Here is a 27223-nt window from a genome sequence, read left to right as displayed (position 1 = left end):
TTGGGCGCGTGTGTAACGCTTCCAATCATAGACAGGATGTAGTTGTGAAGTGAAACCTTCTATTCATATACGTACGTAGTATATAATCCTTTAGGCCAGCCACTTTCCTAAAATATTTACATATTTGTTCGATTTTATTCATAGCCATTTGAGCACGTTTTGTACACGCTCTTAATTCTTTGTTCCTGGTGGTTTCTGTTCACTCCGTGACCTTGCGGTGTCCACATATTTAATAAGAAAATAAAATTAAATAAATTATAAAAATGATGGTGTGTGGTGTATGAGGCTTAGGAATAGAATTTTTCTCAAAACAAATGCACTAATGGCTAGTGAAAGAGACAAAAACAAAAAGGTGGATTGGAATAAAGCAAGGGAGGTAAAGAACTCTTGATTGATGAGGAATTCGATCCCATGGTGAGAAAAGCTCCAAGCTCAAAAGAAGAAAAAGAAGGTCTCGGAAAATGAAAGGAAGGGATTCCCGGAATCAAGATATTGACAAGGACTGTAAGCAACGATGAGATGGTTAAATCTGTTGATTAATAAACAGCCATGCATGCACGAAAAGATCGATTTGAGAGCTTCTTCACCCAGTAATTATATAAAAGTGAAACACACAGTAATACTGATCGACTTCTGGAGGCCTAGAATATTCATGAAGTCGTTGATTCTTGCGTCCCTACGAATAAAAGTAATAAAGACTAGAAAGTGATCAGTGCATGAAAGATAAAGGCGCCATTGCTTCAGATCTAATTTTTCTCATTATTGTACTAAACATAGTGTTATATATATATATAACTATGTGTTTAGAATAGTACTTAGATCAATTCGATTGGATTATTCATAAAGCAAGACAGATAAATGGGCCCGTAACAATGACATCCACGTTCATATCAAGCTCTAATTAATTAGAAAGAAAGTGCAGGAAATAATCAATGTGTCGGCTACCGCAAGTTTTCGTCCCAAAGAAAAATCTACCTACTGATCTTCTTTTTCTTAAAGTACAATTAATAATATAATATAAATAATTAAATTTATCTTTTTTCATCACTTTAAATTTTTAGAATAAGCTTCTTAGATTAAAAATTTATCTCAATTCATATCATCTCATCATTACAATTTTTATAAATTTCTATACAAAATATAATAAACAATTTAAATTTTTTAAATTTCAAAACAATAATAATATTAAAAAATAATATTTTATTCAACTCATTTAAAACCATGTTAACTCATCTCTGAATCCAAACGAAGTATTCGCATAGTATCATACCAGAGGCTCTAATTAAGTTCGAACTATGACTCAACATTTTACTCTATTTAATTAAATATTCTACGTATTACTCTATTTACGTATTTACATTTGTACAGTCCATTACTATATTTAGCATTATATATATATATATATATATTTAATTTCCCTCGACAAACAACAAAAGAGGGGGTCTGGTTGTAACTTCTCTGATTTTCCGGATGAGATTGGTATGGTTTTCCTAGTTGTTTCCGGCCGTGTCATTATTGCTCAAGCAACATTCATGAAAACATTTGGACAAAACCGAAGTTTCCTTTGAACTCAAGTATTTAACCTTACCAGAAACAACTTTCTAAACCCAAAATTATATATATATATATATATATATATATATATATTCACGTTGCCTCTCTCTCTCTCTCTCTCTCTCTCTCTCTCTCTCTCTCTCTCTCTCTCTCTCTCTCTCACACACACACAGACACAGAACATGATGACCAACTAAGGGTCTTAATCGATCAATTAGTCAATTAGGACAAACACAATAGGGTCCCTCTCCTGTTGATGGGGGAATCTTATCGTGTCTGTATTATAACAAAAATACAATGGCCATTGTGATATCCATTGCCAAGCTAGGCTTCTATAAAGTTAAATATGATGGTGCAATTAGCCATTAGGTTTGTCGGATTGATAAAACATTTCCCCTCTCTCTCTCTATATATATATATTTTTTTAGAAAAGCCGGTAGCCACACACCTATATATATATATATATATATATATATATATATTTCCGATTGAAGCCAAGTGACATTTTCTAGTCGTTCCTAATAATTTAAGAGTGTTGATCAACACAAACCTTATATGGTACTGTGTGGGCAAGGCCACTGCATGCAGGCGCTAGTTCTATGTGGGGGACCTGTATGTCTTTTATCACTTCATGGCCATGCAAAGGGACAAAACACGCCTTACTTGGAGACTTATATCATGGAATATTGCTCTAATCCTAGCTAGGAACCGGGCCATGCATGCCCATCCGGCCATCGACCTTTTTTTTCCTTAAGGTCCATGTTTCGGCAAAGTGAGTCCATCATAATTAACAATCGAATGTTTCCTTCTATTAATCATGCGATTCATTTTGCATCTGAAAACATTTTCATGTGCAAAGATACGTTCCCCATGCAATCGAACTTAATTTAGGCCCGGTTTAGTTTGCCAAACTATATCTCATCTAGTCTGTACGGATGAGATAGTTTTGTTTATTTAAACGGTTAATTTTATATCTCTATTTCATTTCTAAGTTTTAAATTCATCTAATTATTTTCTTATATAAACAGTAAAAAAAATCTCACACAGTAAAAAAAATTCATTTGTAATTAAAATAGAATAATCAATAAGTCATTATTAGAATAATATATTTTCACAAAAAAATTGATAATTTTGTGAGTATTGAATAGAAGTGCAATTTAGGGTTTTATTAGAAAATTAGAAATTAATAAATTATTCAAAACAAATCTACAACATAATTCGTATACTTATTTATTACAATAATCAAAATTATTATAATTTATAATTAGAATAAAAAATGATGAATTTCTTATATATAGAAAAATAAATAGATAAAAATATCTTTTGAAAAAGAGAAATTATAAATTTCGGCTAACAACTGCCCAATATATTTTGGGATTTAAATCTATTTATGATATATTTTTTAATTACTCATAAATATTATTTTTATTAATATATTGATAACTATTATTTAATCATTGGTGGGACCCGCCCCTTTATCAAAGAGTGCTTCTACACCCACACATGAGTCGGGATCCCGCCCAATGTGTTTGCTTTTTTTTTTTTTTTGCTTTTTTTCATGCATTTTGTTTATCATTTTTATTTTTTTTTAATTTCACAACATCAATAAAAAAAACTTACTTAATCATTAAGTAAAAAAAAACCAGTCGGGATCCTAGTTGGGAATACTTAGTTGTGGTTTTAATATTTTCTTTTATCAAATCTCAGAAAGTCAAAACTATCTCATCTAATCTCACTATCCAAACATACATTTTTTTATAAAGTATCTTATTTCATCTTAATTCAAAACATGTTATTACTATTCAAAATATCTTATCTTATTTCATCTAAACTCTCTATCCAAACCGGGCCTTACATCGTTCAAGTGGAAATCTACCTTCGATAGTCTTCTCACATGCGTTTGAAACAACCAATGATTATCAGAACATCCGTTCATCACTTCTCCGCAAAGCATTGTAGAATATCGCAAAGTGGGGGAAAAAAAAAAACCATTTTTTCATGTGCAAAGGTTAATGTTAATATATGTTTGATAGCTGGCGATCGAGAAATCCCAATCAGCAAACGTTATCTATCTTTCTGAGGGATTTATCTCGATCACAAATTCATGAGGACTGCAGCAAATGAACAGAGAAATAAAGAATAAGTAGATAAATGAAGGAAAGAAAACAGAGCAATGAGGGGAATATCCGAGGCACTGATATCTCTCTCCTCCAAACAAAGCCAGACACAAAGAATCTTCTTGCTAGTCTGACTGAATCGAACAAGAGAATCAAAACATTTTCTAGGCTAAAAACAGAGAAAAGAAAAAAGTTTTATTACAGTCAGACATCATGGAAAACCTAACTAGAAGTAAATAAAAAAGGATAAAAACCACCGCAATGTTCACTGCTACAACAAAGCCAAAAACCACTATTCTACAAGAACTACTTGACCTCTTTCCTAATTGCAAGATGGAAGCCAGAGATAAAAGAAGACTAACAGATAAAATTCTCAAAACAATCAGACGCAAGCTTCTTGTAATTGTAAGGTGTCAGGAGGCAGAGCAGAGTCTTTGGAGGCTCACCTCACAATGAGTGTTTTGCAGGGTCTTCACCCACATATAGACGCATGCAGCTGCAAAAAACTGAAGTCTCAAAGATGGTCATAGCGTTTCTGCAATGATCTTCTCCTTTTGTTTTCCATTGGAGAAGCTGGCATTCCAATCAAAATAGCCAGGATTAATACTATTTAGCATTCCATCTGCCAAGAAGGGCAGCAGTACAAGAAAGAGAACGATGGGTGCTATCCCAGATGAATCTACTAAAACATAGCTAATGTAAGGCTAGTCATATTGAAAACTAAAAATAACAAATTAAGAAGAGGGACACAAAAATCTTAATTTTTACGAGATATGGCTTAAATGCGCGCAAACATTAACAAGTTAGATATTATATATAATTATATAGACATAGAAAATGGCCCCCCCAAAAAAATTATAATTTCCATATGCTCTCTAAAATTTCAATATACTTAGAAATGTCTTTTTTTTCTTATAGTCTCAAAATTTTGTTTAGTTTCTATATATTATTTATTTTCAAAGATGCGACCTCTCTAAGATTAAAATTAAAACTAAGTTTAGGAGAAATAATAAGCTTATTAATATAGATCTTAAAATTTTTTGATATACAATTTTGAGATTCTTAATATAGAATTCAAAGTGAAAATATAAAAAAAATTATTTAAGATCGATGATCTATAAGAAAAATAATTGAGAGATTTTATCATCTAGATTTCATTAAGCAAAATGATGTTAACAGTTTTAAGATGTGCAAATCCTAATTACTCCTTTTGAAAAAAATAAGTAAATTTAATATTCACATAAAAAAAATTATTTTTTTAATAATAAATCTATTTTTTTTTCGAATGAAATGAATACCGTATGACTTTACCTCATATTAATCTTTACATAAATATATCATACAGTAAAAAGTTGACATACTCGACACTATTGCTGGTTCCACTGATATTATGGATCAGTACTCATTATGTACAAGTACCCCTGTGGCAAGTAAGCAGTACCATTGCTATTGAGAAAATAACTTTGCTACACAACTTCCACCACACTTCACACTCCACACTTTTTTAAATTTTTTTTTTTTTTAATTTTTTTTTGAGTTTATTCTTTTTAAATTATTTCAAATTTTTTATTCATTATTCATATAATAAATATTTAATAAAAGAAAAAAATAATAAAAATTAAAAATAATGTGGAGTGTGGAGGTTGAGTAGATTTTTTGTTGAGAAAATCATTACGTAGAGGAAAATTATAGTTGCCACCCAACCCCCAAAAAAATATCAAAATTTTGACCAAACTTATTTTATTTTTATTTTTTTCATATTTTAACTTTTTTTAATAAAAGTGAAAAAAATGCCAATTATGCTTTTTTTATTTATTAGAAATATTTAAGAGTGATTTGGATTCAAAAATGAGTTGAGATAATTTATGAATAGTAGAATAAAAATTAAATTATTTATTATATTTTATTGAGAAATTTGAGAAAATTATTTTGAAATTTAAAAAAATTAAATTATTTATTATATTTTATATAAAAATTTAAAAAAATTATAATGATGAGATTAAATAAATTGAAATAAGTTAAGATGTATTACAAATACAATCCAGACAATATGAGTAAAAATCATTTCTAAGAGCATTCTCATTGGATTAGCTAAAAGTTAAATCTAATGAGAATTTAACTATTAGGTCATAAAATCTCTCACATTGAATTAGCTATATTTGGAATATAGCTACAGTAAAATCTAAACTAATTTTCAAATTTAGAATACACTATTCATTCATTAAATCTTTTTTATATTATTTCTTTCTCTCTCCTTTTAATATCAATTATTTCTCTCTCCATTTTAAATAACAATTGAAAAAATATAATTAGAATACAATTACTAATTAATATATAATATTATGAATAGTAAAATATGATAAAATAAAATAAATTCATAATTAAAAAAATTAAAAAAAATTTTAAAATTATTAATTACTCATTACTATATAATGAATAAATGGATAATTCAATTTTAAGATTTGATGTGAATAGTCAAAGTTAAATTTATCTTATATTATTTTATTATCATATAATAAAAAAATAGCTACTTCAATATAAAAATTTATGTGAATGAAGTAATTAAATATTAAATTTATTTTGTATTCATTAAAAATATATTTTAATTTAACTAATCCAATATAGCACAAATCTCTTCCAAACTTTTGAAGAACAGGTACCAGTACTTCCAGTCAACTAATGAATGACTCGTCAAAAACCCGGACCCGTTACTCGAGGTAAACTCTATTTGAACCCCATCGCAATAGAGTTATAGTCTTATAGACAGTGCCTCGATCGCCCGGGACTCACGAACGGTTGAGCTAGCCTCACTCCTAGAGCTGCTGAGTGTCCTCTACCAAGACCCAGTCCAGACTCCAAAAGGCTAAACTCAACCAAGCAAACACTTCGGCCCCAAATGATATATATATATATATATATATATATATGTATATATATTTAAATACTAGCAGTAGGGTAACGTCCAAGAGACGTTTGCCCCTTTTTTTTTTTTTATCTACTGATTGAGGAAATATTTTTTTTAATAATATTGTGAATTTTTTATTTTTTTAAAAATATTTATGATGATTAAAAAAATACATAAAAAAAAAAGAAAATAAAAATAAAAAAGTAAAATATACATTCAGGACATATTTTCAGGTTACTTTTTTGTTAGCTGTATCAGTTCTCTTTAGTTAATTAAAAATATTATCATATTTAAATTATATTAAAACTCTAATTATTAATATAGTTATACTTTTTTTAAAATATTTAACAAAATTTCATCATTTATTTAATGATAAAATATTAGTATTTTATAAATTCAATTTGATAATTTATTTACGATATGATATTTATATGTTAATTATCTATTTTAAATTAATTTAAATCAATATTTAAATTTTTACCATTTGATCAAATTTGAAGAGTTATGATGAAGGATTAAATTTAAATCTTAAAAAGTTTCATTTTCGTCTTGCTTTCTCTTTCTCCCTCTCCCACCTTTTTTTTTTTTTTACCTAGTGATTAAGGAAGTATTTTTTAATGATGTTGTGAATTTTTTTTTAAATGTTTATGATGATTAAAAAAATACATGAAAATAAAAATAAAATAAAAAATGAAATACACATTCAGGATACATTTTCGAACTACTTTTTTTGTATCTATAACAGTTCTCTTTAGTTAATTAAGAATATTATCATATTTAAATTATGTTACAACTCTAATTATTTATATAGTTTTATTTTTTAAAAAATATTTAACAAAATTTTATTATTTATTTAATGATGAAATATTAGTATTTTATAAATTAAATTTGATAATTTATTTTTGATATGATATTTATATGTTAATTATTTATTTTAAATTAATTTAGATCAATATTTAAATTTTCACCATTGATCAAATTTGAAAAGTTATGATGAAGGGTTAGATTTAAATCTCAAAAAGTTTCTTTTCTCCTCAGTTTCTCTTTCTCCCTCTCTCTCCTTCCGCTCAGCCACGACTTCTCTCTCTCACCCGATCTCCTCCCTTAAGCAGTCGTGCGCCATCGTGGGTGTCACCGACCTCGTCACCGGCTTCCCCTCACGCCGGCGAGCAAACCCCACCTTCGAAACCCCTTGGCAACTTCTCCCTTCGTCACACGCGAGCAACCCGAAATGGGTCTCAACGCTTGCGCCATTGCACCACCACCATCGAGCTTCTCTTCCTCCAGCGATCACCCATATGTACCCAAGCCACCATCGAATCCTCCACGACAGCCCTCGTCTCCCCGCAACTCCCTCTCCCGCATGGGTCTCACACAGTTTCTCCACCATACCACCGCCGTACGTTGTCCCCATGCCATCGCACCACCACCATCGAGCTCCTCTTCCTCCGGCGACCACCCCCATGGACCCAAGCCACCGTTGAAGCCCCCTTGGCAGCCCTCTTCTCCTCGCAACTCCCTCTCCCGAAATGTGTCTTTCCGTTTATTGATCATTACATATAATTCAATTAAATATTGTATGTGGTGATTTTGTGATCTGTTGTGGTATTTTGTGATATTTTTGTGGTGATTTTGTGAAAAAGATTACTGTGAGGATGTAGAGATGGACGAAGAAGGGAAACGTAAAATAAGAATACTGTTTATCATTGTTCATTACTGTTCATCTTACTATTCATCAGATAATATACACTTTTAAATATAAGGAGATATATATACGCACACATATATAAAAGGTTAATTGATATCCTAATATAGTAAAGTCGGCAATGACAGAAGCGTCAGATATGCCAGACGACAGTAACTAATTAGTTCATATTTTATTATTATTTTTATTATTTTTCTGTTTGTGCTATTTATTTGATTCAGTAATTGTGCTGATCTCTAAAATGAGCTTGGTTACTTTGAAATTAGTGATACTTGTATAAAATCCTGTATGGCGTAAGATTTTCTAATTGATAAAAAAAAACACGTTTGCCACATTTGTCAAATTGAAAAAAAAAATAAAGTGTAATTTCGAATATTAAAATAGTCTAATGTATAAGAATAAAATTATTATTTATTTATGTTCATCATTTATTATGAAATTTAAATTATATTAAAATTTTAAATTAATTAGATAGTTTTTTTCTCTTAAAAATGTACAGTAAAATTTCATCATTTATTTAATGATAAAAAATTAGTATTTTATAAATTGAAGTTAATTTTAAGTGTATGATAGAATGTTTATATTTTAATTATCTATTTTATGTTAGTTTAAATTAATATTTAAACTTTTACCGTTAGATTAAATCTGAAGATTAAAGATGAAGGGTTGTAATTTAAAATCTAAAAACTAATATTTTTCTTTACTTTTCTTTTCTTCTTCTCTCTCATTTTCCACGCATGATTGTGGTATTACGTCGCATATTGGCATTCCAAAAAAAAAAATTTTTACTGTTCATCATTACTGTTTATGATCAATATAAACAGTAATAAGATATAAAAAAATTTTTTTTACTACAGGCATCTTTAAAAACAGTAATGAGTAATAAGAAGATATATATATTGTCACCTCAAAATGACAAAAACTAACGTCACCACCGACAATAAAAACGAAGCGTTGCAATATGGATTGATCCTAAATAAGTAAATATATATGCTGTGGCAGTTATTAACGGTGACATGATTTACCCCCTCAACGATGGCCTTCTCCCTTTCCCTTTTTCTTGTTTTTTTATCATCTGCAGGCAGTGACAATAGATATTTTGGTCAATAAATATCTAATATTATATATATATAGAAGAAAAAAAAATGCCTTATAAAAATATAAAATATCTTCATGGAAATAGACAATAGTAATAATTGATATATGCAAGTGTTTACCTATGATCATTTATCTTACTTAGAGGTGTAAATTTAAATCAATAAATCAGAAAATCGGTCTGGATTGGATCGAACCGGACTGGTTGGTTCGATTTTGAACTAGTCTGGTCTGAAACCAGTTCCTATATTATGAAAACTGGTCATATCCGATCCGGTTTCGATTCCGTAGTTTTCGAGACCAGACCAGACCAGACCGAACCGAATCGATTGAAAAATATATATATAAATTAATTTTATATATTATACAAAATATTTATATATATAAGTTTTATATATAATTATATATACATATGAAATAATTTCATATTATAATTTATAAATTATAATATAAAATGTTGATTTTAAATATGAACATTTGTAATTTGTTTGATCATATGTTATTAATATAATTATATATAAGATAATGTTATTATAATTTATAAAATAAAATTTTAATCTAAAGATGAAAATTTAATTGATCATATATTTTAAACATAATATATATATTAAATTATTAATAACATTTTATTATAAAAAGTAACACTTTATTATAATTTTTTTACACTTAAAAAAAAAGGGAAAACATGAACAGACCTAAAACTGGTAAAACCGGAGGTACCAGTTTATGAGGATAACCGAAGCGTAATCGGTTTTGAAAAATACAAAACCGGTACATACCGGATCGATCCTAAATTTTGTCCAAAACCGAACCGAACCAGACCGGACCGGTTACATCCCTAATCTTACCAGATGAAACAAATTCCAAAATCATACAAACATTTGAGGATGCTAATTGAAAAATTTTCATTTTTTGAGACAGATTTGATTATGTGTGAAAGTGGAGGTCAATCTAGAATATGTTGATATGATACGCAATCCATCATCAAATACTTTTCCTTTAATTCTTGAAAGTTATATTCTTTTAATTTTTCTTTATCACTTAAGTCATACTCTTCTGATTTTTCTTGCGCATACATTCTGAAATTGCATTGATATCATGCATCTAAATGGTCATCTAATTAAACTGATGTGATATTATCTTGCATTTAAACTTAAGAAAACTTACGTGTCTTGTGCAAAGTGAGGTGCATGACATAACACGTACATAACTAAAACTGCTGAATCTGGAAATGATGCAAAATGACATAACGTATGATATACTGGATAACATGTTTGCATATATTATGACATGCATAATACATAAAAAGTGGCTGTCAAAGAACTGACTTTAATAATAATTTATCTAAATTGACGTGATAATCCTAATTCATGATCAAATTACTTACATCGATGTGCTTCTTCCTGAATCTAACTTTGTAGTTCGTCACCTGCACGAAGTACTAAACACCACTAAATATGTTTAGAAAAACATGTCATAATATCCTACGTAATTAAATTCATACCGCAGAGAATAATCAAATAAATATTTTTTAATACGAAAATTAATGAATATTGATTTTTTAAATTATTTAAATACTAATAACCTATTCTCACTTCCAAATTATGATTAAGTGAAGTATTTAATCCTTATATAAATCCATTAAAACAAGTCATGAAATCTCAATTCATAAAACAACTAATTTTCTTATGAATAACATAAACATTCAATTTTACAAGAAACCTAATAAATAATAATGTCATTTAATTATGCTGAACATACTTCTTTATTTTCTAGTTATAACTATAATAAAATAATTTTATCGAAGCTAACAAAATAAAAATGAAAAATATTTTTGATAATTGACTTAATCATATTTAAAATCCAAATCCTGGAAAAACCATTAATATAATCTAATAATAATTTAAGACTGATATCATATTACAATTTAGAAGGAAATTATATCTTATTTGAATCTATTAAATAATACTGGAAATTATTTTCATAAAATATACCTAACCTAACCAGACGTAACGTGCTAAAAATAAAAGTAGACTCTTATTATTTACTACTAAATTTTGTTGTAAAATTAATACTTAATAAAAAAATATTAAAATCGGTAAATATTTTCTATAAAATAAAATTTATGGACTAATAATTTTTAAATAAAACAAAAGCCCATGTGAGGTTAAATAAGCCCAACTAAAACAAGCAAAACAACTAAAGCTAGAGATGCAAGCTGATAATTTAATAAGCCCAATTAAAAACATGGTTCAACTTATAATTCAAGCCCATTAAAACTAAGTTGAAATTAAGATAAGCCCAACTACAACAAAAAGTCCATGAGTTTAGCCCATCTCAAAAGGTCAGAGTCATTTTGGTCAATGTAGTGACTCTAGTGAGAGAGTTTTAGGTACACGGCAGACCATTTTCACTTTTCTTCCTTTTTAATGGCAGTCTTTGTAATTATACTGACATATGAAGACCTAAAAGTAATTTACAGTAAATAATTCTAGAACCAGAGACCGATGTGCGGCATAGCTTGCCCAATGAAAAGCAGAGCACCGTACGGAAGAAACAAGGGCGCGATGGAGCTCAGTGGTTGTGCCGTTATTCACGATGGTGCGGCTGGAGGTCGACGATGGCAGAACGAGATTGAGGAGACGCGGCCGAGGATGACAGTGGCTGGAGCAAAAGTCGTCGGCGACAGAGACATCGAGATGGAGAATACACGGCGGATTTGGGCTTACACGGTGGTTGTTGGCTGAGATGTCCGTGTGGAACGGAGATAACGGCTGAGCAAAGGGAACTCATCTCCATTCCCATTCTTTTTTGTATGCGTTGAAGAAAATTACTTTGGAGTTTTGTTTTTGTTGTTATTTTATTTTATTGTCTGATGGATTTCTGGGCTTGTTGGTTTTCTTTCTTCTTGATAGAGCTTTATGTTGATCATGTGGGTTACAGTCGACAGACAATGCGGCTCATGAAAGTTTTTGCCTCATTCAGAGTATTAGCATTGGTTTCATCAAAAGTTTAATCAAATATAAAATTTGATGAATTTTATTAAAATAGAACTGCATTAAATTAGTCAAATAGATAAATATAAAATTTTGAACTACAGTAAATTTATAGATTTCGTTAAATTTAAAGATTTACTATTCATTCATTAAATATATTTTTTATTTACTTTTAATCTCTAAATATCTTTTTTATTTACGTTTAATCTTCAACCGTTTTGTAATAATAATATAAAAATTAAATTAAATTATTAATCAACATATGATTAGTGTAATTATAAAATATGAAAAAAAAATAAAAATATTTTTATTAAAAAAATAATATTATATTATTATTTTGATGAATTTAATGGTTAATTCAATGTGGAGTTATGGTTAGGAAAGTTTTGGATTTATAGAAATCATGTACTTTTTATCAAATTTTAGAGATAACTTTGATTATTTTGATAAATTCAATAGTTAATTCAATGTGGAGTTATGGCTATGAAAGTTTTGGATTTATAGAAATTATATACTTTTTATCAAATTTTAGAGATAACTTTGATTAAGCCAATGCCAATGCTCTTAGTTTGCTTACTGTATGTCTGGTTTGTTACCAAAAATTTCTTCACTAATGCACTTTCAAATGTCTTTTTTAGTCTGAAAGCAAGCATATGTCGTGATTTTGGGTAAGAGGGAGATATGAATAATAATATCCACACAATACATTTCACAATATATTTTGATCACAACACATGTTGTAAAATAAAAATATTTTGGTAAAGAGTAATGTTATATACAGTCGTGAAATGCGTAAATACTGTGCAGTCGTTTTGAAAAAGAATGAGATTCACTATTAAAAAATTAATTTCTTTTTATATGGATCTCATATTTATTCATTTTTTTCAAAACGACTGCACGACATTTGCACACTCACGATTACAAGAATCATCTCTCTTTCGGTAAAATTGTGTTATTTTTACAAGTTAATTTACAAAAATTACCTTCTTTTTAAAATATTATTATATAAAATATTATAAAAAATGACATGTATTTATCATTTTTTATTTTTGGGATTCAGCTAATTTTATATATAAGAAGATATGTTTCATTTTTCTTTCTTGAGCCCAAGCATTAATTTTTTTTTATGCAATGTTAATTCACTATCTTGTTTCCATAGATTGCAAATCTTATTGGCAAGGTAATTAGGATTGAATTAAAAATAAAAACCGAAGCCAATAAGGTGATAAATTTTAATCGTAAGAAAAACAAAAAGGAATGATCTCAGATAATTAACAACGTCGTCGACCCCTAGCTATTCCAACTTTTCCATTTCCTTGCTATGCTTTCTTTGCAATCAGACGGGCAATATTCAAAAGTATAAGATGATGAGAAGGCAATATATGTTATAATACACACACACATTCACCACTTAGAATTGTCACACATAAACTGCGCACCGCCGTGGCTGATCTGCAAGAAACTTTACATTGCCTGTGGCACCCACAAAACCAACTTTCAGATTATCACAGAGAACTTCCATTGTTTTCAGACTCCTCCACCATGATCCATATTCGAGGGTTGTCCAAGCCAGCATCCTAAAACTAAAGCTCACCCAGCCGTTGTCCTTGTACTCCTGTTCAATGGCGTTTTCTATCGACTTAGGCAGCATGTTTTCATCAAGCGTGTTATTCCTGGATAGCGTCACGTGAAACGAGTCTTGTGCCTTTGTATCCAGGAACATACGCCGCCCAAGCGAGGACGACGTTAATACTTCATCCTCGTAAAACACGTAATTGTCAATCCGATTAGAGTAAATTTTCAGTTTGTGGTTGGGATTTTGAACAGTAATGTCGGCTTCCCAAATGCCCGTCACATGAGCGACATCATCGGAGACGTTGAAACTGCTAACGGAGAACTTGTCGACATAGAAAACTGGGATTTCTGGATGTACTAAGAACCAACTGACCAGATTGGACAGGAACGAAAGGAAGACAAATACAAATAAGGCCGCTAAACAGCCGCGAAAGAAGCCTGTGCATGAGTTCGAGGTGCGGTAACACTCTGCTGGCGGTGGCTGTAGATCATAAGGGTAGGCAGCATTGTTAGCGTTTGGAGGGTAACCGGGCTGCGGCGGATAGGCAGGTTGCCCATGTATGTTTAGGTATGGGTACCCCATAGCCGGTGGATACTTCGTCGGTTGTGGGGGTTTATCGCTGGAAGCAGCCGGAGGGTTGTCCTGATTCTCTTCCGAGGACTGACCGGGATCTTTCTTGGGCTGGTCTTCGGGCGTAGAAGCCATGAGGGTTCTCTCGTTTCTCTTTCGTCCCAATAATTTTTACACAAAATGAAGGGTAAGTCCTCGTAGGGAAAAGGAAAAAGAAAAGAAAACAACGAAGGAGAATTACAAAACGCGTAAATCCCTATAATCTTTTACTTGCGATCGAGTTGGTACATAGACACATCCTTTGATATCGACGCAACGGTATTTGATTTGTAATAGAAATTTCTAATTAAATTCTGTTATATTGTTAAATTCAATCAAATTAATTGTGCGAAAAATATGCTCATTTTCTACATTTAGCATAACGAATTATAAATGTAACATATAAGGTTGTAAATAAACAAGATTACTCCTCTAAAATAAGTTAGGTCAAATTTGAACTTGTCTCGATTCGTTTATTGAATGGATTTACGAATATAAAATTATGATGGATTATTAAACAATACGTACATATATTCATATATAACTCAAGTTCACTCATATAAATCCAAATAATTTAATATTTATTAATTTTTTTTAATATTATCTTTATATTTATAATGAGAATATCTTTAAATATTTAAGGAGATAAAAAGGAAATCGTTTATATTCCTAATAATACAAATGTTACTTAAATCCTTATAAATATAATTACTGATATATATAGACTATATAAATTAGATAATAAAAAAAAACTGAAAGTTTGTTTGTCAAAATTTATATAAAAATAAAATACAAATCAGAATTAATCAATTTATGAACCCCTTCAAATAATTAGTGAGTTGTTGCGAACAATTTTGCTCCTAATTAAGAATATTTTTTTTTTTAAAGAAAAGTACTGTACTCCAATTTTGTAATAACACTCATTTATGACAAGGTAATATCTTATATAAAGAGATGATAAGGTATTACCCTGTCATAAAGAAGACGACATAAATGAAAAAGAGGAACAGACTACGTTAAAAGGGACATGGATATGCCCTTAATATTATTAGATGATCTCATCACCGAACAAATTAAGAATATCATTAAGCTATTTATCATATGGTCGAATTACTTTGTAATCGAAAATAGATGTCATATCAGCTGCTGCTTATCGCTTTTGTTCATTCCAGGTCTTACTCTCAAAAAATTCACCCAGCATGCGTTCAAGATCTTCCGGAGTGAACCTTATGTACTTCTGAGGGTTCTTTCCATTCTCTATCATAGGCCTATAACACAAAAACATATTTTTTTTTAATAAATCAAAACATAAAAAAAAAATAGGAGGAAATTAAAAAGTACGAGGAACGTGCCCGAAACGTCTAAGGAAAGATCTAAAAGCAGGCAAGAGGACTTCAGCAACAGCCAGCCTCAGAGACTCTCGCAGCTCACTATCGGGAACTGTCCACTGAGATTGCCTTTGATGTAGCTCTTCAAATTGGGTATTGAAGGTCTTGAACCTGTCCTTCACCACTGCTCTGGAAAGGCCACTGCCACCAACATCACTTCCAACTGGGCCACCCCCACCCGATGGACTAGATCCCTGAACGGTGAGACATTGAAGAATCTGAGGATCAAAAAACAGCAGCATATATAGCAGCTGAGTTAGATCTTCGACTAACTTCCCTTATCAAATTATCAAGTATAATCTTCGATAAACATTTCTAGCACCTGTGAGCGGTGAAGTACAGTTAAAAGTCAAATAATAATAATACTTAAAAAAAAAAAAAAACAGAACTTCAATTTGCAGGACTTTCAAGAGGATATATGCTGCCAGTACATAAAGTATTACTCACTTATCATGTCCTTGGCATAACCAAAACCATATAATGCTTGAACAGCCAAAATAAAATAAAGATGTAAATGGGAAAGTTCCGTAGATATCTAGCATGACAATTAATGTCTCCAGGTCCAGCTTCAAGAATTTTCAGGGAAAAGCAAACAGATTCTGATGCAACAGGTTTGATTAAAGAAGCAAAACCTTTGCCCAAGAAACCCTCTTATACTGATTTGCATGCTGCTGAACAATCCTCCGCTGTATCTGCACCCAGTCATCCCCCAACAAGTCCTTTGCCTCTGACCTGTGAATTTTTAGAATTGTGCGTACTTAGCATGCAGAGAGGATCATTGCCAACTAATAGAGCAAGCTAAATATATAACTAACCTCCGAACCGATCTCACTATGTAGTGAATGTTGTTCATAAGAAACAATTGTGTCAATGCAGGATCTTTGTACTGCTTGGATTTCCCATCCAGGTTATTCTGGAGAGCCTGCATAATCCTTGTAGTTAGAGAAGCCAACTGAGCTTCAGGATCAGCATCATTGAACTCCTGAAAAAGCTGCTTCAATGTGGATTGGTAGCTGTGCACAAAAATACCCAACAGTCATGCATTTCGTTTCTCACAACATTGACCAAAGACAACCGCAAAAGAACCAAGAAGCTGGAAAAGGGGCCGATGGAACAAAACTGGTCTCCATAGAACATACAAGAAACGATTTGAAGAGTTACCAAAGTGAAACTGTATAGAAACAAGCCAATTAAAAAAAACAAAAGAAATCTTATAGAAACAGTACGGGTAGGTAGGAAACTTGTCTCGGATACAGTCACCACCACTACAACAAAAAATTAGGGATGGATACCTGTACTGCTGTACATGATGACTTATACTAAACCATTAATGCAAAAGATTGTACCAAGTGCTATGAGTGTCCACCAACTACCATAACTTAAGACCGCATAAGAAATCCATCAATAAGAAGAATCGGTCCTCAATAAAGCATTTCTTTTGGGGGGAAGCCTTTCGAAACCAGTAGCAGGAAGTGGAAAGAAGAGGAATTAAAACTCACTCAAACAGAAATTTCACGTAATTTATCACATAGCTGGTCAAAGGGTGGACAGTTCCATCAAGTACAGCAGTTTTTGTTGCGTCTTTTTCAACCGCTTCTTCAAAATCACCGAAGGTCTCCTGGGCAGTCTGAGCTAGCCGCTTTGTCAAACTCAGTGCAGATTCCCGCGTTTCAATGCAATGATTACTTCCGAAAAGTGTTCCAATCTGCTCCACCCCGCGTCCAACACACACACACATGTAATAAAGAGTAAATATGTCAGTTTTACTTAAGTCAGAAAAAAGACCAATCCGCATATGTTTATTTTGTAATACCATCAGCCTCTTAACATAACTTTTTATTTCAACAAGTGAGCCAAAATCTGATAAAAAAGAACTCAGGTTGTGTATGTGCGCACGTGTATATGTACTTGACCATGAATTCATAAAAGAAAAGAAGAATTTTGAGGATGAATCATTTTAGGTTGTGTTTGGATGTTGAAGTGAGTTGAGTTGAGATGATAAAATATTGTTAGAATATTATTTTTTAATATTATTATTATTTTAAAATTTAAAAAAATTGAATTGTTTATTATATTTTGTATTGAAATTTGAAAAAGTTGTAATGATGAGTTGAGAGTAGTTTTGGAACCAAACTTCTAGTCGCCAACACCGATTTTCATTTAGATTTTTTGTCATCTCCACAAGAGTCCTCCTGATCCTCTTCTATATTCAAGTTTTTAAAAATCGAACCATATTGTTCATCACTGGCCTGGCAAAAATTTGGAATAAATCGTGCAAGCTCTTATTAGGATTAAAGCAAAACAATATTTAGCCAGAAGTGAGAAGATGTTGGTGAAGAAAGAAAGCAATAAGACTTAGGTGTACAATCTTAAATTATGAGGGAAACCTTTTTACGTATGCAAATCAATACTTGAACTAAATAAATTTCACATGCTAAATCTAACAGGATTTAGTTTCCTGTCAGTGATCCGTATAGAAAAATTTACCTCTGGCTGGAGTTCTCTCATTATCTCATACATGTCCAAAAGAACAAACAACTTTTCGGGCGATCTCTTGCTTTTGGCAATGGCCTCCCCAAAACTAAGAAGCACAGACACACTATTCGCAGTGACATCAGCAAAACACTGATCCCTGAGAGAATCCATGCCATCGAATATTTGATCGCAGACTTTCTTTTCCCCAGTGAAGAGCAGTTTGACCTGTTTCATGCATTATTATATAGTTGGAAAAACAACAGTACCAACCAATTCAGCCACAAGTAAGTCCTTACAGCAATCCTCATGTAGTGGATCCAGTTCCCAATCTTTGCCTCCAAAGCCTCCCACTGCATTTTCTGCACATCATCTTTCGTAAGTCTCTCCACTCCTAGTTTCCTGAGACTCTGTTCCAAAACAGGAGAACGAGTATCCCTGGTTTTTGGAAATAAAATATGATTGTCATCAATTAAACCAGATTATAAAATAACAAAAATAAAGACAGAAAAGGAAGGGTAGCAAAAAAAAAACACATATCACCTATTTCTTTTTTAAGTAGGGATTCAAAAGGAAATATGTATTATACGTCTGAAGAAAGACATAGCAACTTAAGTCCTGCAAAAAACTTTATTTGCCTCTACCATTCCATAGGTATGGCATTGGCACACCCTTTGGGAGCATCCACAACTTAACATGAGAAATGCAGAGAATCATGAAAATCAGGCACAAGGCTTGAAAATGTAACATATTTAACTTAAATGTGATGGCAATTCTGCTAACCATTATTGTAGAATGTTTATGCACTGAATGATCTCCAGAGTGAAGATGGAAAAGTGAGTAACCAAAAGTGTTGAGCAAGGGCACAGCCACAGATTAAGCAGAAAAGATTGAACAAATAAATATATTCAATCACCTGTAAGTTCTAAATAGCTGTTGTTGATTCGCAGCTTGAACCATTTGTTGGGCTAGATCATGCAGAAGTGGCAAAACCCTCGGCGGAATAAGAGTTGGAGTTTTGTAAACAGCAGTTTCTAAGCATTTTTGGTGCTCAGCGTGAGACTTACTGCTGGCATCACCTTGGTGTCCAGGTTCTGATGATGGCCGCAGAGAGTTTGGAAGACAATCGAAAAGACGATCAGGTTCCACAGGCTTGCTGCATCATGCACAGGAAACAAAAGGGGAAACAAGGTGTACTCTTGTTTTCTTTATTGATTTAAAAGTAACCAAAGATGCCCAATAAAAAGTACAAGTCAACAATATTAAAGTTGTCCATTAATAACTCCTTTTGTCCTGCAGTAGATGAGAAATTTAGAAATGGCATATATCCAAATGAGATGAACACTTCCAAAAATTCCCCCAAATGGGCTAACAAACGTAAGCTCATATTTAGAAAAAACAATGAACTAAAATTTAACATCAATAAGAAACGTTAAATGGATAGATACTCTCATTTTGTAAAGTTTCATCAATATTTTGAAGGAGTATTATCGAGTCTTAAGAAGCACTAAGATTTGTTTTGTGCAGAACAGTAAACATGGTTTTCTTTGGTGTTACAAACTTGCCTCTTTCTTAACGAAAAAGGTTATAAACAAGATAACATAACAAAACAACATTTTGCAGGTTAATTTCCATTAACTTCATTCTTTACCAGTTCAAGCATAAACATTTCACCACCAGTTATCCCCCCAACACTACAAAGAAACAAGGTAGAAAGGGTAAATAATGTAACTACTAACTAGTGGAGTTTCTAACATGATTAGAACAACATTGGCTGGGAATTGAAAAACAGGGAGGTTCTAAGAAATGTGAATTACGTATAAAAAAAAATAGTAATAATTAGTCTGCTTCGTAAGATAAAATTAATACAGTAGTAGAAATCAAAGAAAAAATAAACCTGTAATTTGTTAACAGCTGTCTGAACTCGTCTTCAAGTTTTGAAATGGCTTTTGCAAGCAAGGTATTTGTTTGGTTAAGGATGCCACCACTACTTTTGAAAGTTTTGTTGCTGCTGAAAAACCGAACAATGCTTCTCAGCTGATTAATTGCTTCTAGGTAGCTTTCAAGGTCCTCATGTGGTCCTCTGAGTATCTTAGCCTCTGCCTACATATTTATATTGAACTTAAACCAGCATTGTCAATCAGAACTACATATTAAAAAGTATGGCATGACATGGTAATTAATCAGAATCAAAAGAACTTAAAATCAGCCTCTGGCCCTCTGCCTATTTGACACATCGAACTTAAAATCAGCATTATGAATCAGAACTACATGTTAGGAACACTGCATGGTAATATTTTTTTTTTTTTCATCAAAAGCTAGAAAAGAAAAAAACTTATATTTTAAAATAAGAGAAAAACGATGATCTTATACCAGTCTAGATAATTACATCCTTACCCCCTCAAAGCTGCCATCAATAAATATTAGCTGCCAAAATTTGTCTTTTTTTCCCTTTCTAAAGAATAACCATGGATCCTACGAACTTAACACAATTAAACATTAGCTCAACAGCACACTGCATTAACACTTGACGAGGAGAAATAAATATATATGGATTCACATGAAAAAAATTTAATTTTTTTTATAGTGGATTCCACTCTTTTTCAAAGCGACTGTACGATACTTGCACACTCCATTTAATTTACCCTATTTAAATATACTTTTATTTCCCGTAAAACATTACTCAGCAGTCAGCACTACGTTCCAAAAATCATATAAATAAGACCAAACACGCCCCCAGAGAAAATGACTGACTTGCTATTGTCAAATACTCAAATTGTTTATTTCCACCAAGTACACTTCTCACTAACTCAAAAACAATAAAAGTGACCAACCTTGCGCGTGAGGTCGAATTTCCCCAATATAACCTCTGCAGCCTTCAATGTCTTATCGATATTTTCATGAGCCCTTCGTATCGAATGCGTTCGTATCTGCCACAGCCATTAAAAGAAATTTCGAAAACAAAGAAATGAACAAAAACAGAATTTGAGCTCTAAATTTAGTTTTTCCAAAACAATCATCGGGTAGATCTCATTACATTACGTCCATTGTGTGTGTGTGTGTGAGAGAGAGTGAACGTAAAAACCATTTCTTTTAAGTGCAGCGAACCTCTTAATCGTTTCAATCTTGTAAAAAAAACGTCTATAACGTAAAATTTCCAGGCATTTATATAATTTTCTGTTCGTGTGTAATGGAATTTTTCTCTTTTTTCCTCGGCTACCAAACAGGAAAGAGGAAAAGTGTACTTGAGTAGGACGCATTGCGGTTTCAAGGGCGGAGAGGCGGTGATCGAAGGAGCCGAGAATGGAGACCATGTTGTCCGTGATGGTCTCGCTCTTCTGCAGCGACTCTCTTATGGACGCTGCTCTTTCGCTCAGGGCCTCCATTGCCTGTTGAACCCCCATTTTTCTTTTCTCACCGGATTTTCCCTCACTTTCTTTCACTTTGTTTGGTCAGGGAGAAAATCATGTACATCATTAAACGAAAATGCGAAAACGTCAAAAAATAAAAAATAAAAAGTGTATGATCAGTTTCCGTTGCTTAGGGGATTCTCGTCGAAACACAGAGGACGGAAGTCGTTATAAAGGGATCGCCAGCGTGCGGGTCCATGTGTCTAGCTATATTATGCACACGTGGTACGTGGACATTCAAGGTGGCGAGTATAACAGACCACAAGCCAGGAAGCGTAATTCGATGAATTTAATGTTGTATGTAACCAAAAACACCAATAATTAGAGGGAGGAGAACGACATATAAATTTCAGAAAATTTCCTTTGATTTATTTATCGATCAATGACCAATTGGAAACAGTAAATTAATTACAAAAGCGTATACCACGACACATCAAATTATCTCTACTCTAAATGTACGTATATGTCATCCTCCTTCCTGCTCCTTGATCTACACGTACGCTAAAGCTAAACCTTGAACCAAAAAAACTAACTCACGATGAAGCATCGAAACTTTATTTGGTGCATTTGACGGGCTGGGAAACTGGACCCGCTTTGGACTTGAACTCAACGATCACGGCATCATACATGCAACAATGAAACTCAGACTTACTCCCCAGTTCCTTGACTCGGATACATTCCTCACACTCCACGACATCTTTTCCACCAACCCAGCCATCTTCGTCCACATTGACATTGCCATTGATCTCTTCATCCCCCAGACAAAACCCGCTCAGACCCATATCATCGACTAAATACCTCTCTCTCTCCATCTGCAACTCCCTTGCGGCGGCCTGCTTCTCGTACCAACTTCCAGATGTGGAAATCTTCAGGAGAGCCTTCGACCTGTACTTCACGGCGAGGTCTACTGTTAACAGGCGCGGAGGAATTTCAGTCATGCAGCTCGCGATCATTTGGAAGGTCTCTCCAAACTCGATAAGATGTCGGGAAAACGCTGCGAAATCAGACCTTCTGGTTATGGGGATCCTCTGGAGGGTCTTCGACTTCCTTGAGCGGTGCTTCACGAGGATGTAGAACGATAACCGGCGTGGAGGGATTTCGAGAATGCAGCTTATGACCCATCGAACTTTCTCAAATTCCAGCGACGGGAGAAAGTCGACTTCCCCGACGTTGGTCTGGCAGTGGCCTTCAAAGAAAACGACAGGGAAGTAGACAGAGTTGGTGATCGCCATTCTCGATCGAGAAGGTGTAAGGCGGATTTGCTTTGGACTCCAGCAAGATTGAAACAATGCACAAAAGGGTTTCTAACTTCTAAATAGTAACAGAGATTGGAGCGATGCACAAAGGGCTTCTAAATTCTAAGTCGTAACAGAGATAGCAAGGTGAATATAGATAAATATATATATATATATGTATATAATGTTAAGAGGTGGGGAGATTTCCGAAGTGAAATATAATTTCATTACCTAAAAGAATCAGGAATAGGACATCGATCTCGACGTGAAATTGTGCCCATGCAGGACAAGTAAAAACGACGGGTATTTTGCCTTATCCGAATAGAGGTGGGATTACAACACTGGCGTTACCGAAAAGAGGTAGACTGTAGTAAAACGCCGCGTATTGGCCTTTTCCGGTTAGGAATTTAAAAAAATACCTTCGGCTCTTCATTAAATATACTTAAAAATCACTTTTCAGTCTATTTATTTACATCGGTTTTTCACAAAATACAAAAATCAAATTTAATTTCACCGAAAATTAAAAGATAACTCAAAGATAGAGCTTTTCTTGTAGTGTATCTTACCTTTTCGAGCATTTCTATTTTTTTTGTTTTTTTGTTTAGTGACTTTTAAGTAAATATTTTTGCTGTAAATTTTTTTAATTTAAAGATATGGAAAACAAAACAAAACAAAACAGTTTGCCTTGTCCGGAGAATCAGTGAGGCTTCGGCTGTAGTGCCACCTGCCACCCTACCTTTTTTTCAAAGTCTAAAGCAATCTGAAAACTTTTTTCCTTTTTGTAGATCTTGTCACTTTCGTAAAATCCTCAAGATTTTCTGGAAAGAAACTTTCAAACCAAACGGAACTATTAGATTACATGTATATTAATTTTACAAAGGTCCTCGACGGCGTCAACGCAATGCTTGAACAACATATCTTTCGCCCACATACACTGAAGAAACAATTCTAACTACACCCAAAGTTTGCAATTTGGACAACCAGCTGATAATCGTTAATTATAGAAGAAGTTGAATGATTCTCTGAAATCTAAAAAATTACTCTGCTTTTTTTGGGTTTCCTTAGTTTCCCCGAGTAAATTTAATCATTTTACTTATTTTTTTTTTTATGTCCTAACACCCTCGTGTGAATAAAAAAGGTTATAAATTGACATGACGTGATCAGACGACAGGTAAAGATTCAAATTGAATCACTGTTTATCATATTGGCTTAAGTTTTTTTTTGGAACAGACACTAATTCAACATGTCTAGTTTGTTTTCATAATTTATCTTATCTCATTTCATCTCATTTAATCATTATAATTTTCTCAATTTCTTATATAAAATAAAATAATCAATTCAATTTTTTTAAATTTCAAAACAAAAATAATATTAAAAAATATATTATAATAATATTTTATTAAACTTTTAATTTTAATCTCAATTCAACTCATTACATTTTATCTGCGAAAATAAACGAAACGAGCGGAGCTAAATGTGTACATGTTTTATAAACCAAGAAAGACTGAAGAGCCCCCTAGGAGTCCAGATTGTTGGTTTTATAAACCAAGAAAGATCGAGTGCCAAAATACCTAAATGCCAACTTCTTTCCAGCTGAGGTTGGCTGGGAGAATGCCAGCTGAGAGCGTTCAAGGACAAATCCCATGCAGAAACTTTTCCTGCAATACGCACAAAAATAAGTGAGAATGTTCTATGTGAAACACATTGGCGACAATCAGTCCAGACTCCAGACTTCCAATTCAAGGAGTATGTGAGAAAAAGGATTAAAGGCTTCATCTTCCTATTAGGGAAAGAAACTCGGGCAATTCAAGGCTTTTCTTTATAGTAATAATAATCATAATCATAATAAAGTGAAGCTCTTAAAGAAACCTAATAAATCCACCAAAAGAAAAGGGAGACAGATTTTTTATCTACTGCCTAAACCACATTGTACTCGAAGAACTTGGCAAATCATATCCATAATTGTAATTAAGATGTCTAGATCTTTTTTTTTTCTTTTTTTTCTTTTTTTTTTTTATGATCTAGCTCTACTTTCACTTTGTTGATGGTTTTTTTTTTTTTTAATGATCTAGCTCTACTTTCACTTTGTTGATGTGATTTTCCCATATGTGAAGGAAATGTTCGATTATATGCTATACTTGTAGCTTTTAAATCGAAAAATGCATGTGAACTAACCTCATAGCATCCAGTAATTGGCTGGCTATGTGTTTTCTTCTGTTAGACGGAGTGACCCAAATGGCTCTGATTCCACAAACAGCAGGGACAGCTTCCCTCTCGCAAATAATTGCTCCAAGATTCCCATCCAACGCCACAGAACAAGCAAAGGAAGGAGCTTTTTTATTGACTTCCCTTTTCAAACCAATAACCCCAAATTGGAGGGTAGCTGATTTCTGGCTTTCTATTTTCTTAATAGAGGTACCATGAAATCCCCCATCCTCTGAGCGTGATGAAAGTTTGAATGCTTGTTTTATCGGTTCTGCAATTAGACATCCGGCAATCCTTCGGGAGGAAATAAATAGATATACCTGTCATTATTTACGTGGGAATACAAAGAAATGTAGTCAACACCTCGTGCATTGTTCAACTTTAGAGAGTGAAAATCAGAGGTGAGAAGCCAATGCATATGGAAAACCAATAAAACATTTTGCCATCTCAGAGCTACATGAATCGATCTAGAGATCTTCATATATGCGGGTTATTCAAGAGGCATACAAAAAACTCATGCATATATCATCAATGACAGGGAATCTGAACAGAAAATCGATAGAAATTTTGTGCAACAGAACCGGGAAAAAAACATCCAAGATCTAATAATCAAATAAAAAGCATTGCTGACCACCTTACAGCTCTTATGGAATGTCCATCCGCTTCCAAGCTCAATTTCCATCATCTTTACCACTTCCTCAACCTGCAAGTACAGTAATGCCCGATTCAATACTCCAAGAACGTTAACCGAACAGGTATCCATTTTCAATCCCATCAATTTAAACTAACAAATTGTAAACTATCTTATCTATTTCTATATATCAGAAAGTAAATACGTACGAACCTTTTTCTTATAAACAGGAGGATCACAATCTAACACCAAAATGATTCGGCCCCCTTCAGTACACGGCATAGGAACGAGCCTTTCATTACACCAACCCTGTAAGGTTAAGTTCTCAATATAACGAACGGAATCTTAGAATACTATAGGAAATACCTACTATATACTGTGGTGTCTTTACGATGTTTGGAACAAGACCATCATATTCACTGTATTCCCATAGTACTCCAACGCCAAATAAACACATACGATTCAGGCGTTTAGCGATATACCTTGAATGGGATCCCATGGGTATAGTCCTTATGAAATGCCTTGTGAGCCTTCTCATCGTCTCTCTCTCCAGGAGCGTAATTGATCCCACATGCGGAACATGTGTGGAGGTTGAAATCAGACTGACCCAAATCTAAATGGAACTGCGCATAGCTTCTCTTCTTCTTATTGTTAATTGGTCTTACAGACGCTTTTGATTCCGGCTTGAAACACCAGTTATCGCAAATGGATTTCTTGAGCGTTTCACTGGCGCTAGAAACGGAGGAAATTAATGTGGATGTTAGTTTTTTTTATTTTTTCCTTCTTCAAGAAAACCTCGGATATTAAAATCACCAACCAACTGCATACCTTAATTGCCAATTGTTAGTATTTAAATTCCCAGAAAACGAGGCTATGTGAAACAGTATTTTCTATCTCAGCAGCCAAAGAAAAAGGCTAAGCCCAGTTAAACCAGCACAACGCGTGAAAAGTCAATTTGGAAGATCGAAAACAAATCGACCAAAAACAAAGAGCGCACCTGTGTGACTTTTGAGCTCTGCGAGTGTACGTATTGAAAAACCGATGTTCTTTCTTCTCCCAAATCGTCAATTCATCGTCCTGGCCGTGGCCGTTAAAGATAGGGGATTTGGGAGCAACAGAAGCAGAGGGTTTGAAGAAGGAACTGATCTTGGATTGCATTTGAAGGAATGCCTTTTGCCATCTTCTTTGGACTGGTGTCTCTTCGTGTTTTTGTTTTATAATTTTTGCATTCCGTGTTTTTGGCCGCCAAAATGATTTCCCGCTCCTTCTCTACCCATTCAAACTTCGAATGCTTTGGGCCGGTTCGGGTTATGGTGCATTTTGAC

At 32.8% G+C, this 27223-nt stretch overlaps 3 protein-coding genes across 4 annotated transcripts; all 3 read right to left on the bottom strand.

Annotated features, from left to right (window-relative positions):
- Window positions 1–13792: 13792 nt before the first annotated feature.
- On the bottom strand, window positions 13793–14653 carry LOC108999717. The gene has a single exon (XM_018976623.2). It carries the CDS (start codon window positions 14651–14653, stop codon window positions 13793–13795), a length of 861 nt encoding a protein of 286 aa, XP_018832168.2.
- Window positions 14654–15569: 916 nt separating this feature from the next.
- LOC109013593 (exocyst complex component EXO70A1-like) lies at window positions 15570–21969 on the bottom strand. Its single transcript, XM_035689441.1, has 11 exons — window positions 21663–21969; window positions 21252–21347; window positions 20315–20520; window positions 19334–19573; window positions 18717–18855; window positions 18433–18645; window positions 17445–17650; window positions 16761–16958; window positions 16578–16677; window positions 15910–16163; window positions 15570–15825 (listed from the first exon to the last, which is right to left on the bottom strand). The coding sequence occupies exons 1-11, from the start codon at window positions 21819–21821 to the stop codon at window positions 15708–15710; spliced, it is 1929 nt and encodes a 642-aa protein (XP_035545334.1). The 5' UTR covers window positions 21822–21969; the 3' UTR covers window positions 15570–15707.
- A 2472-nt stretch (window positions 21970–24441) lies between these two features.
- Window positions 24442–27079, bottom strand: LOC109013608 (protein CHROMOSOME TRANSMISSION FIDELITY 7-like). Of its 2 annotated transcripts, none has more exons than XM_018995753.2 (6): window positions 26896–27079; window positions 26381–26630; window positions 26112–26207; window positions 25902–25970; window positions 25238–25587; window positions 24442–24720 (listed from the first exon to the last, which is right to left on the bottom strand). In XM_018995753.2, the coding sequence occupies exons 1-6, from the start codon at window positions 27054–27056 to the stop codon at window positions 24579–24581; spliced, it is 1068 nt and encodes a 355-aa protein (XP_018851298.2). In that variant the 5' UTR covers window positions 27057–27079; the 3' UTR covers window positions 24442–24578. The 2 variants fall into 2 exon arrangements, with proteins under 2 accessions (XP_018851298.2, XP_018851299.2); XM_018995754.2 differs by having other exon boundaries at window positions 24512–24720; window positions 26381–26624; window positions 26896–27072.
- Between the last annotated feature and the right edge of the window lie 144 nt (window positions 27080–27223).

The sequence above is a fragment of the Juglans regia genome, chromosome 4 (assembly GCF_001411555.2).
Source record: "Juglans regia cultivar Chandler chromosome 4, Walnut 2.0, whole genome shotgun sequence".
NCBI classification, from domain to species: Eukaryota; Viridiplantae; Streptophyta; class Magnoliopsida; order Fagales; family Juglandaceae; genus Juglans; species Juglans regia.
The sequence above is the reverse complement of the archived record's forward strand: the minus strand, read 5'-3'. Positions and strand labels throughout refer to the sequence as shown.

What these genes read in the sequence shown, in the direction of transcription:
- LOC108999717 (XM_018976623.2), bottom strand. Translation starts at nt 14,653, where the DNA reads ATGGCTTCTACGCCCGAAGACCAGCCCAAGAAAGATCCCGGTCAGTCC.
- LOC109013593 (XM_035689441.1), bottom strand. Translation starts at nt 21,821, where the DNA reads ATGGGGGTTCAACAGGCAATGGAGGCCCTGAGCGAAAGAGCAGCGTCC. An exon ending in TCCACTACATGAGGATTGCT is followed by an intron (nt 18,646 to 18,716) that starts GTAAGGACTTAC and finishes TGCATGAAACAG; the next exon opens with GTCAAACTGCTCTTCACTGG. An exon ending in TACGTGAAATTTCTGTTTGA is followed by an intron (nt 16,959 to 17,444) that starts GTGAGTTTTAAT and finishes TTTTGTGCACAG; the next exon opens with CTACCAATCCACATTGAAGC.
- LOC109013608 (XM_018995753.2), bottom strand. Translation starts at nt 27,056, where the DNA reads ATGCAATCCAAGATCAGTTCCTTCTTCAAACCCTCTGCTTCTGTTGCT. An exon ending in AGAGCTCAAAAGTCACACAG is followed by an intron (nt 26,631 to 26,895) that starts GTGCGCTCTTTG and finishes CTCCGTTTCTAG; the next exon opens with CGCCAGTGAAACGCTCAAGA. An exon ending in CTCCTGTTTATAAGAAAAAG is followed by an intron (nt 25,971 to 26,111) that starts GTTCGTACGTAT and finishes CTGTACTTGCAG; the next exon opens with GTTGAGGAAGTGGTAAAGAT.